Source organism: Helicoverpa armigera, chromosome 20 (genome assembly GCF_030705265.1).
Source record: "Helicoverpa armigera isolate CAAS_96S chromosome 20, ASM3070526v1, whole genome shotgun sequence".
Taxonomy (NCBI): Eukaryota; Metazoa; Arthropoda; class Insecta; order Lepidoptera; family Noctuidae; genus Helicoverpa; species Helicoverpa armigera.
This window is the reverse complement of record NC_087139.1, coordinates 4,769,430-4,782,227: the sequence shown is the minus strand read 5'-3', so window position 1 is coordinate 4,782,227 and position 12,798 is coordinate 4,769,430. Positions and strand designations below refer to the sequence as shown.

Here is a 12,798-nt window from a genome sequence, read left to right as displayed (position 1 = left end):
TCTGCGAACAATCAATCAATAACAAGTGCAAACTATCATCCTTGGGGATTAATTTGCCAGCAAGAGTGATCAATGCGTCAACAAACAACCCAAGTTGTATAAGTGAGCAGTGGTGAAGGTGTATTTCGGCGCACCCTCGGAGTCGGCGGCCCACTATCAATCATGTTGGAAGCTGGCTCGCGAAGATTGACGTCGTCTCCGTCACCGCAGGCGGCGGCCGATCTGCGACAAATGTACCGCTCAAGCCCTCCCCTGCTATTTGTAAAGGCACCGCTGTACTTTTGCACCGCTCGCTGCCGACAGTTTGTTTCCATTTTATTGATCCTTACCGTCACAAATCTACGGCGAAGAAAATGTACGTTGTTATTCGCACGCGGTACACGATCACTGGCGCCGGTGTTACATTAATCCACATACATATTTTCATATTCCCGCTACAGTAATCCTACCGAGGTAGGGCTGCTTAACGCGAGCAAATATTTGAGAGTTTAATGAAAATCTAAGGCAGCTCGGGAGCGCAGTTTTGCAAGTAGATATCTAAATGAATCACAGTCGCTGACTGCGCCTGCTACAGAGGGGAACAGTTGGCCGATAAAATTTATATATCGTCTAACTTCTGTTATGATTTAACGAACTGTATTCGGGTCTCTTTCAGCTCTTTGTTAATTATAGCATTCTTGCTTCGGAGCTTACAGATGGAATCTACGTTTTATACTACGCTTTGAATTGTTCGTTTTGCGGAATACAATTTAAAAGAATTTGAAATACGTTTTTCCGCATGTAACATTTGTCGCTAATGAGAAAATTCTTACTGAAATTCTGCATTGCAAAGTAGGTTTAATACGAACGTGTGAGTAATGTTGGCAATGCCAGTGTTGATTGCCTACGTATTAATTAGTAGAGTAAGTATTTACTGCTTCCGCGATGGAATCAATTAATCTTCACCTACTTTACGTATGCGTTAGGTTCGCTAATTGCTTAATTAATGAGGATCTTTACTGGACTGATACAAACTAGGAAACTAATAGATACATAATTAGATACGATTTAATTATCTTATTACAAAGTTGATTTCCAGCAGCTTGCGCTAATTAAACAATAATGATCGTATTGATTTACAAACTTTTTATGGGAGGGTATAAAAATTATATCGGTACTTCACACTTATTAAGAACTATAAGTAGGTTATCAACTTATGTATTTAGTTGATGATTTATTTATTTATTTCACATTGCATAGTTTTTCAAATGTAAGGTTGACATACAGATGCACCAGTATGCGCCCACGCATCTCCTCAAGTGTTGGGCGCGCAACTCGACGAGTCTCTGCGTGTGCGCTGTTCAGTGACGGCCAACCCGCCTGACGTCACATTCTTCTGGCAGTTCAACAACAGTGGGGAGAGCCTCGACGTGTCACCACTTAAATTTGGTAATTAATAACGCTTAAAATATTTTTCTGAGTTGTTAACTGTCTAATATAAACCTAAACAGATCTTTCTTCAATCAACGTTACATTACATCAGCTTAATTGACATTACTAAAGAATTATGCCAAACAACTTACAGATAAACTTTCTTCTAATTTGGACTAAATTAGATAATAAGTTTATTTCGTTTCTTAGAGACTGAATGCCTGCACTGAAAATCATTATTTTATTGTCATCGTAATGTTTAGTCACCTGCTTGACTTGACTAGTCCGCTGTTCTACATCTATGACTGGCGCTATATAGAACGAGTGTTATATTATGATAATGAATGACTAATATCATTTGCCTAGGAACAGCCAACGGCAGTACAAGTGAGCTGAGCTACAAGCCTCAGAGCGAGCGCGACTACGGCACGCTCAGCTGTCGCGGCACCAACTCTGTGGGACGCCAGCTCGAGCCGTGCGTCTTCCAGATCGTTCCCGCCGGTGAGTCATAGATACACTCACACTGTATGAGTATCAGCGAGCTGAGCTACAAACCTCAGAGCGAGCGCGACTACGGCACGCTCAGCTGTCGCGGCACCAACTCTGTGGGGCGGCAGCTCGAGCCGTGCGTCTTCCAGATTGTACCAGCCGGTGAGTCATACATACAGTCACACTGCATGACATCAGCGACCTGACAGTCAGCCAGTCAAAGTCGAAAGAAAATGGTGAGGTTACTCTAAACAACAGAGACTATCAAAAACAATACATAACGCCAGAGTATCGACATACCTACCCGTGTCATCAGAGTCGAAGTTTCATCAAACATGATCAGAGTCAATAATCACTATCGGAACCAATACCTAAATATCTCGACGTACATTTACACAATATATTGGAAATACAATGCAATAACTCGAGTATACAGCGGCCGAAAATGTCTGCACCGAAATGAACACTTCAATAAAAGCATTAATAAAACCGCGTGCACACAATTTGAACCAACAACGAGGCCGAACTTGCTCCACGTTTTATAATTCCGGCTTTCGGCTTTCCATGCCCGTGTGCCAAATCTCATAACTCCTCACTGATGACGTACAATTTCCCTGGAACATTGGCACACAAATGAGAAATACGATTTATGTACCAAAATAATTACAACAACATTATTGCTTATTAAATAAATATCAAATAACATTAAGATGCTATACACTATTTCATAAAGGAGAAATATTACTAACCCCTATTCTGAACCAAGTACATTACACAACGCGAAACAAAATTAATCTAACAGCACGTTTCAATTAGAGAAGAAAAATACCAACGGCTAAATTGAAACTTTGTTAAAATATATGAAACTGTACGCGAGCTACACGGAACGTACCACGTCGTGCATTATCTTTTTATTCTCAAATCTCGTTATTTCATAGTACGGTAGCAACGTGCTCTTATAGTTGTGATCCGCACGACTGCAGCAGGAAATATGACTTAGCTGTTGCGGGATGCAGCGAAATAACCCGAAACCCGCACAGTTTAATATCCCCGCAGTTTGTTATAACATATACGCGTTAAATTGTCACCCGCCTGCCATAAGTCAAGGCGAAATTAGTGAGTTTAGCGCTCTCTGCACTTAATTTTCATTTCCAACGCACCAGCCAGTTACGAACAACGAGCATTCCTTACCAGGCTCACTCACTTGACATACAATAATAATGTCGAGTAAGGGGCGTAAACTTTGATTTCTATTACAAGTTAGCTCCAAAGAAAATAATCTTGAAAAAGTTAAAATGGCTTCGAAGATTGTTTAAGTTCGCTCATGTCTAGCATTTTCAGCCACATTCTTGAAATATATGTACGGTTGTCAGAAAAGTTTTTAGTTGAATGCTTTCTGTTATTTTGTTTCATTTGGTATTGAAAATAGAGAGACATAATTACCTAAGTAAAAATTGAATATCAAACTTACTGTAAAACGAACTGTCTAGAACTTATTTTACAGGTCATATTTAAGTAGTGACCGCTTAAAGTTGTAAATTAATGGCGATCATTATCTGCTGGCAGCAGTCAAATTGATTTAAAACTTAGTGGTTCGTATTTCAAAGAGTTTAAAAGGGCAAGCGAAGACCTTTTCATCAAAGAGTAAGATAGGAACGAGAACTAATTCTATAAGACCTTTAGTGTCATTTACAAGGTACAGTATCTTAATGTTATCTTCTTGGTTTGTAACTATAATAGGGTATTTTAGTCTAGATGAGAAAAAAATTAAAAGTGTATTACAATGATTGTTTAGAGGAAAAGCAATCGGGAAATGTTAGTTTCACTTCGTAAGGTACATAAATATATTTTTTATTGCAGTTTAAAGTTTTTAGGTTTTTTTATCTGTCTTTAAACACTACGAAATGTCGCCGCCATGCTAATGACGTCATTACGGTAATAAACAAAAGTGTCAGTTAAAATTTTCAATACATATCAAAATATGTATTACTGACAGCTGTAGTTTTTTACTAACGTAATGACGTCATGACCAAAAAACAATCATGGCGTCCGTTGTGTGCCGCGTTTTCGCGAAATACGCGCGAAATTTGAAATTATGATAAAACAATTAATTTATATTCGTACATAACGTGAGAAAAAAAATTATTTTTAATTTTTTAGAGATATATTAAGACTAAAGAATTTATTTAAGATATATTTCAAAAATGCATGTAATACCCTATTTAATAGAGATATTACTAAATTAAATGGTTTTGAATAGAATTTCTAGCATCTTGGTATTCATAATTGTGTAAGTGTGGAAGTGGATTTAAACCATTCCGGTTAAGTATTTATCTATATTGCGATAGTTAAGATCAGTTTTACGATATAAACGTACGACTTTCTCAAAACACAGGTAACGAAGACAGATCTGTGTCGTATGCATTTTATAGCATCTGTATTTATAGAGGTATAACATTCATATGATGTTCATCATTTTCCGAGCCTTTTCCTAACTACGTTGGGGTCGGCTTCCAGTCATGTGATGTTATCTCTACTCACTATTATCATTGTAACCGAGTCTTTGTAAACGATTATTATTTTTGAAAATATAGAGCTTCTTGCCGGGATCCACTTTTTGGAACCATTCAATTACCTACTGGCTGGGTTTTTAATGACCCTCCAATGACCTTTTTTTAATAAGAACTTATAACATTTAACCTTTTTCACCCAGCTCGACCATCAGCCCCACGCAACTGCTCACTACAAGCTGGTAACACGAGTGCTGACGGGAACTCCTGGCTTCGAGTTTGCTGTGTGGCCGGCTATGATGGCGGGCTACCACAGTACTTCTTGCTGGAAGCACTGGATCCTGTCACTGGGAAGACCAGGTTCAATGGCAGCGTCAATGAAACTGGTTTGTGGGCTTTTTAAATTTTTTTTTTTTTCGTGTAAGGAGTCCTTGTTTTCTGTCTTTTGATGTTTAGAACATGCTATGCGATTTCTTGTTTTTTGTTTTTTCTTGGACGGGATGATGGCTTTTGGATCTAAGTTAGTCTTCTAACTTAGGTGCCATTTTCCTAAATGGAATCGTTTGACATTAATTTTGTAAAAAGAAACATAAAATTTCGTAATGCAATTTAAAAAGGGTCAGAGCACAATACAATTTAGATTTCCACTACAGATGGAGAAGGCCACTAAATAAAAAAGAATTAAATTGCTGACTCTTTTCTTTGTAAGCTCTTGACTTTCAAAGAAACCTGAAAATGATCTAATTGAAGTACCTAAAATGCGACTTTGAAGAAACATTTTGTTAGTTTGCAATTTTATTGTTTCTATTGTTTTTGATGAAAACCCTCATTTAATATCAACTTTACCTCTTACGAATATAGTTTGGAATTTCAAAACTTTTTAACTCGAGACCTCTTTAGGTTCTAACCTTCACAGTTCTTAATTATCTTGCACAGTTAGCGAAAACTATTAATATTCATGTCATATCTCCTAGATGGTCTGGCCATCTTCAAGCTGGATCTGTCCCAACTGTCCTCGGCTGGTCAAGCTTCAGGAGCTACCTTCAACCTGCTCATCTATGCGAGGAACCTCAAGGGAGAGTCCGAGAAGACCCTGCTTGAAAACATTGCGTTTAATGATGCTGCTAGGAGAACAGGTAATATTTTTTTATAATAATTATTATATTTTTTTTATTTCATAATAGATTTTAGGTGTACATAGTTTGTACAATAACAATGTATTATAATTTAGTAAATAAAACGTAAGTTTTTTTTATATTTATGCAAAGATAGGTACTGTAACGATCTCGATTCCTCTTTGCAAGCTAGTAAGTAGTAGTTGCAAGTAGTAGTAAGACTTTTTGACTACCCTTGACGACTGCTAAAAATGTTCAAATAAGAGCCGGTGCCCACCAATTTAACGTGCTTTCCGAAACACGCAATCATGGACGTTAAGCGTTGCTTAACCTTATGATAAATCGGTCAGTGCGGTTGCTACTTAGTATCCAGTTCTTTTACGAATCTGAATGGATATGTATGGATACCATACATAAGGATACGAAAATTGGTATCCACATAGTAAGTACTTTTAAAGTAACACAAGTTTTAAAGCCACATGTGGAATCAGCGGAAATATCCAAACTACAAATATTTACACTAAAATCATACCATCCAAGTTGAACATCGGTTTGGTAAAAGCTGAGTGAAAATACATTCGTTTTAAAATATGTATTTCGAAAAGAACAAACTTTTTATATTTTATACCAAAATGAATATTCAAAAATAACATTATTCATTGTGGGACTGTCATCAAAAATACTGTTCGAGAGATGAATTCCATTATTCAATTGTAAGCTGTGATGATATGCCATTATTGGTTTATTCATAACACGTTTTTACTTGCCTAATGAGGCATAAAACCAAAGCCGAGCCCTTATATTGTATGTAAACGCGTTTGTCATTTAATTGTTCAGTTTTCGATGGAGATTAATGCGCTTTTCATGTCTTAAGGCAATTTTTCGTTAGTTAAATTCGTCTGTGAAGGATAATAAAATTGTAAACTTAAACAGACATCGCGTTATTGTAATAGTTGTAAGCGCCGAGCGCGACAACTTATCAAGAACTTGATTTGTAGATACGTTTTTATTAGAAAGATTTATTATTAAGTCTTTATAATAGCTACTTGACTAAAAATAGACACAACAACGTGTCTGTTCATTGTATAATTATGCTGTTTATTTGTTTACAAAGATTGTTTAAAATCACGAAAGTCTAAGTTCTAATCTTTCAAAGGCAAAAGTTAGAAGCAACTTAGATTGTCGGTACCTACTCTTTAATTAATGCAAAGTTTATATAGTAACAATCCTTAACAAATAACATCAGTATTTAGAATCCCCTTAAAACAACAGTTGTTTAGGCTTTATTCATTATTACCCTCGGCTTTGTTATCGTAACATTTAAATTATATTCATTATCAATTTGAATAATAATATGATCGATCGGTCTGCAAAAAATGTTTGATAAATAATTTTGATTAAGAATTTCAAAGTCAAAGTATTTATTATTTGTATAATTTTGCTTATATAATTTTAATAAAACTAATTATCAAAGAGGTTATTGTGCCAATGACACAAAGCAGTATTAACTTATTTTTATTGGCATAAAAACGTAATCGGTTATAGTTAGCTTGTCATTAAATTAATGAATAACCAGTGCTTTAGTCAGTAGATCAGTAATGATATTTAGTGAACTCTGCTCCTACCTTCATTAAAATAATAATCATTCAGTAAAAATACTAAGCTAGATATAAAAAAAGCTTTTCAAATTCAGAACTAAAAAAAAAACATTGAAATTGAAGCCTTTTTCCTGTGTATTAAGCCTGAAATCTATTTATACTCTGTTTCCATGAACATCGACTCCCAGAGGTCAGGCCTATTGACTTTTACTCTCAACAATTTTTCAATTTTATTCAAATTGACGTTTCATTTTGATTGATCTCATTATTAAACAAATATGATTTTAGGCCTCTATTTGCTGAATTTATTTCCTTACGAATACTTTGAGTTCTTCTGTTCCTTTTAGTTGAAGCACTCGATAATAAATTAAAGATGAGTATTTTGTTTGAACAGTCTTTGTTATATTATGTTGTAATTGAAATACCTACCATGTTTTCGTAGTTATTTCAATAAAGTTGGTGTCAGCTTTTGTAGGTAAATGAAGAATTTACTACAACAATTACCTCTTCTGCCTTCCTCACTAGTGCCGAGTTTGTTTGAAGGTTCATCGTCTCCCAGCATTGTCTCTCGAGCCGTATTTTATACGAAACAATTGATAAAACTTCTAAGTATTTACTCAACCTTAGTTCAAAATACACAATCATTTCACTTTCTATATAATGTACTCTATAAACATTTTATTATATTTTATATATTTGAACATTTTCGCTGTCTTCAGCCAAAAAGCCCCCAACTTCAGACTTGTTTTAATCTACGCCGCACTTAACATGTCATTCCTTCACCAAACAGATGGCAAGGGCGCTATGAGCAGTGTAAGCGTGGGAGTCGCGGTAGCTGCTGCTTTAGGCGCCACACTGGCCGCTGGGGGCGTAGCCCTAGCAGCCCTATGTGCCCGCCGGCGTCGTGCCGCGCCCCCTCACAAGCACCCGCCAGGAGACATGTTGGAGCTCAGCGATGGTGGCAGACGATATGTAGTAGCGTACACTATCAAACCCTCACCGGATTTGAAGACTCCTGATCCGCAGCCTGATATACTTAATGCTCCAGGTAAGATTGTAGGATCATAACAATAACTAAAATTAGCGAATGTATTTTTTAGGCCGATTAAATCACAATTTTGATCTGCTAATTTAATTCTTTCCTGGGGTAGTTATATTTTTCGGCCAATTATTATGTAATGTCAACAAATACATACCTATAAAAATACGTATCTACTTTTGAATACTTTAAGAATCAAGTCAATAATTGCTTTAGCTGGATCTAAATAAATGAGACACTTGTAGCGATGTGTTTTCCAGATGGAGATAACCAACCATCAGCGCCTATTATAGACGAAACAGATGAATGGCCTAGTATACAAGAAGTCAGAGGTATGAATAGAACACTACACAGTACTTCAATTATTTAGGGCTTCTTTTAGAATATTAAACTAATGATATCTTCCTTGCAGGAGACTGGAGTAAAGCTGGTGCCGTCTTCTCAGCAGAAGATTTAGCATTATTAGATTCTACTGGGCGACCACAACAGGTAAGACTATTTCAACAAATAATAGTTATATCACCGTTAATATTCTCGAATTATGTACTGTTCAATGCGATCAATGACTTTGGAGATTACCTATCGTGATTAATAGGTCATGTATTAATAATAACGTTAGTTCATGCATCCGTGCGAACACCTACGCTTTTGTTGAAACTAATTTTAAACACATGCTATTCCCGGAATAGACCCGTCTTAGAATAGACGTGTTTTCGTGAGACAATCGACCATGTTTTTATGCAACTTTTTTCTCCAACAGCTGACTCCAAACAGCGACCTACTGCCCAGTAGACAAGAAGACGTTCTGAACCAGAACTTACAACCAGTAATAGGAACTAACTTTAGGCCTAGCTACGTAGTCACGAACAGTCCTACGTTGGGCAGTCCTAACTTTGTGTGTCCTAATGGGAACTTGAGCTCGCCTTTCGGGAGTCAGACTCTTAGTGGGCCGACGCTCAGTTCAGGGAGTCTTGCCACTTCTACCCTACATAGAAACAAAGGTAAAGGCAATGTGCGAAGAAGGGAGCATGTTCTAGCGGAGAACCTCCCAGGACCAGAAAGTTGTGTGTAAAGTGATGACTACAATGTGCTTCACGGATTTGAATTTCGAACTCTCATGAATTGCAACTAACGTAAGTGGACTCATAGCCTTTTTGTGTAGATTTTTTTACGAATCTAAGATACGCTTGTATTAATTTTGGACGGTTTTGTCAATTTTACACAATGGATGTATGTTAACGCTGTTTTGCCAAATTGAACCAATTGATTTGTTTGTATATTAGGTAACGTAATTTGTAAATAGTTCTATTAGTTTAAATATTTAGCTAACGTGTTCTATAAAGGGGGGATGCCCGTTTTATCTTGTACATTGCTGTTATATTGACTAATATACTGAGCTTGGTAGCGCTCACAATGAATTACGGCCTACATTTTGTGTTACTAATTTGCTCAAAAATTGGGAACTTGGAAAGTGCGAAGCACAAAGTTTTAAATTGTATTTCAAGGTTCCTCATAATTATATTAAATAGCGGAACAGCTCGAAACTTAGTGTTCCGTGCTTTTATTTTGTCCCAAAACAAACGACAACGTTATTATTTGTCTTCTTACTAATTGTTACATCAAAGGCTCATTTAAAATTTGTTATCATAAAAGCATATTGAAACATTTTGATGTTTTTAATTATTTAAAAATACGACTAAAAGGCTTATAGAATCTCCTAATTGATTTAACAAAATCGGTTGTGTGAATGTAAATACTGATAGTTGTATAAACGAGACTTGTATGTATAGATACAAATATTTAACTAGGGTAAGAAGCTTTTGTTGTCAATTTATTTATGTGAAGATTATTAGTGAAATTGTAAATATTGCATAGACCGTGACGATAGACGAAGCTCTTTAGCATACGAGATAAGGGGACCTCTAAAGCTGGTGTAGAGATACAACCCTATAATAGATAATATGTAAAACGTTTTACAACATTGACAACATTCTAGGTTCGAGCATAAAGTTTAAAATAAAATACGTACAAAATGTTCGTGTAATAAATCACAGTCACATTTCGAGAGCGTACCTGCTCCGGTCCTCCGTACGGCGGTTTCCACGTGGAAAAATATTTTCAAGACAAAATATTATCTTTCCTTTACCGTATATTTAAGGGTTAATTGAAATTTATTTTTAATACATCTTTTCTACTCGTGGGACCGAAATTGACTTATTTATTATTTTACAAGGAAAAATCTTTAAGTAAAAGTTTTTGCTTTAATCTGGCGCTGTATTCCAATACCTTGATATTAAATAACCTTTGGTATCTATTTTATTCTCAATCAGAAAATATTTTGGGACGGGTACTATTTCTAATTTTAACGTAGCCTGGTGATGTAGAAAATAAATATACACATATAAAAATAAATCAGCTATTTTACATTGAAACACGTTTTTAGAAAACGCAACATCTAGTTTCCATGGTAACGGTGACTTCCACATGAGACCCCTTATATCGTATGCGTAGAGCAACTCAGTAGTGCCATTTTATAACGAGAGCAAATTGTAAATGTTTCCATTTTGTGTTGATTCTATTATATAGAGTTTAACAAAGAGAACGGTTCATGTGTTACATGCAGTTCGCGTCAAATAAGTTTGCTGGTCTGAAGTTAGCTGCTTTATCCTTTCGCATTTGTTTGTACAGAATTCAGATATTGTCGATAACCTTTGCTTGTCCACAGTTGGTTACTATTACCTAACTTCACAATAATCAAAAATATTTACCGCAGCTAACTTCAGAGAAGCAAAGTTAAGTGGTGCGAAATGTAAGGCGAGCGAACTGTTTGTAGATGTCAGTCATCATTTTATGTGGTCCTACCAATCTGATATGGCAATTTTATATTTAATAAATAAATAATGGTTTATATAACTTTTTTGTTTAATTTCTACCTTCATATCGTAAATTGAAAGTAAAATTCATAAAAAAAATACAAACTTGCCAGCAAAATTATCCATTATTTAGGTAATCCATCTTACAAAATTTACTTTTTCTTTTATTTCAGACTATTTCATAAGAAAATTCTTAACCTAAAGAATTTCAGTTTTACCTGTCTCCTTCTTAGATTCAGTTATTAGGTCTGTATATCGGATTACGTGGCTGATAAGACCTGGCTGGGGCGAGCTTAGACATCGGACGTCTAGACCGAGCTTAAATAACAACCGCAACTCGTATTGTTATTAAATGTTTAATGTTTACACCAGTTTGCTACTAAATGTTATTGTCTTGTGAACGCATTAAATATTATTTTAGCTTTGTTTCATAATGCCAATGAATAAGGTAATAGGTGTACAAAAACATCGTGCCTGCCTAAACCTGGAATTCAAATATCTGGAATCACCGATTCACTAATAAGCAAAATATTCATACTTTTTACTTCTGTCAACATCTAAGTATTGAGACTTTTTTCAGTACTGTACTGCATTAGATAGTCAGTTGGTAAGTTACAGTAATGCTTACGTTAATTGGACTTACTTTAATCAGACTCACTCAATCTGGTCTTCAAGGCTTTATTACACAAATACACAACAAAAAAACAAAACCACTAATCTAAATAAAACAAAACAGCTGCCAAAATAAAGGCCTTTACAGCTTCCTGCTTTCATACGAACTAATTTCAGTATATTAAGTCAGTAACAGCAGATCTACTCATTGCGGTACAAAACTCAATTCTACAGAATAACAAACGCAGCTTCGTTCAAAAACAACGTTTGCTCCGAGCTCCGACCGGCTGAAACTCTTAAAAGCAGGCCGCAAGCTCTTCAAATGTTGACACAAGCCTAACAAATCGACTCTCAGGACCTAAGTAATGTTTGCAGTAAACAATGGCTAATTATAGCCAGCTGAATTATTTAGAATGTCCATTGAAATAAGAATTGTTAATGCTTGTGGTGTGCCTAAATTCTTCTATACTAATATTATAAAGAGGAAAACTTTGTTTGTTTGTTTGGTTGTAATGAATAGGCTCAAAAACTACTGGACCATTTTTAAAAACTCTTTCACCATTCGAAAGCTACATTATCCACGAGTAACATAGGCTATATTTTATTCCGGTATGGGCAGCAGTTACCACGGGACGCGGGTGAAACCGCGGGAAAACGGCTAGTATATTATATTCATACATAAGAATGTAGACGTATCAAGTAAAATATTGAGGGATATTCCTATTTCAACTAAAGTGTCCTAGAGTGGTTGTAATTCGTAATGTTATTATTTTATCATGCCACATGATAATCTCATACGAACCTTCTGAGCGAGTTACTTTACGCGTAAGGATAAAAAATGTCGCAAACTTTCTTCAAGTTTTTCATCTCGAAGCCTAAAAAGACTGACTATAAGTTGAGAATTAATGATAGTAATTAATGTAGCACATAAGTGACAGTCAAGTATATTAGACCATAAGTTTCAGTACCAAACATTAAATAATTTACCCATATCACTAGACTTGGCAACCACAGAATTAAAATCAGCTCAAAATAAATATTATCATAAAACTGACAGGCTTTGTTAGCAAGGAGCTCGTACTAGTCGTACTTACAACAATGTACTGCCTGGAATACCGAGAAATGTTGAAAACTATCTGAAAGTCTCCCGCC

The 12,798-nt window shown here is 35.7% G+C and overlaps 1 protein-coding gene across 1 annotated transcript in view; it reads left to right on the top strand.

Annotated features, from left to right (window-relative positions):
• LOC110378599 (hemicentin-1) overlaps positions 1–11,074 on the top strand; it is a 64,168-nt gene extending 53,094 nt beyond the window's left edge. Inside the window, exons 10-17 of the mRNA XM_064039687.1 lie at positions 1,267–1,428; positions 1,777–1,911; positions 4,613–4,795; positions 5,384–5,545; positions 7,913–8,170; positions 8,422–8,493; positions 8,574–8,650; positions 8,922–11,074. Coding sequence (XP_063895757.1) covers positions 1,267–1,428; positions 1,777–1,911; positions 4,613–4,795; positions 5,384–5,545; positions 7,913–8,170; positions 8,422–8,493; positions 8,574–8,650; positions 8,922–9,233 — 1,361 coding nt within the window. The 3' untranslated portion in view covers positions 9,234–11,074. The remainder of the gene's footprint in view (positions 1–1,266; positions 1,429–1,776; positions 1,912–4,612; positions 4,796–5,383; positions 5,546–7,912; positions 8,171–8,421; positions 8,494–8,573; positions 8,651–8,921) is intronic.
• Positions 11,075–12,798: the final 1,724 nt, after the last annotated feature.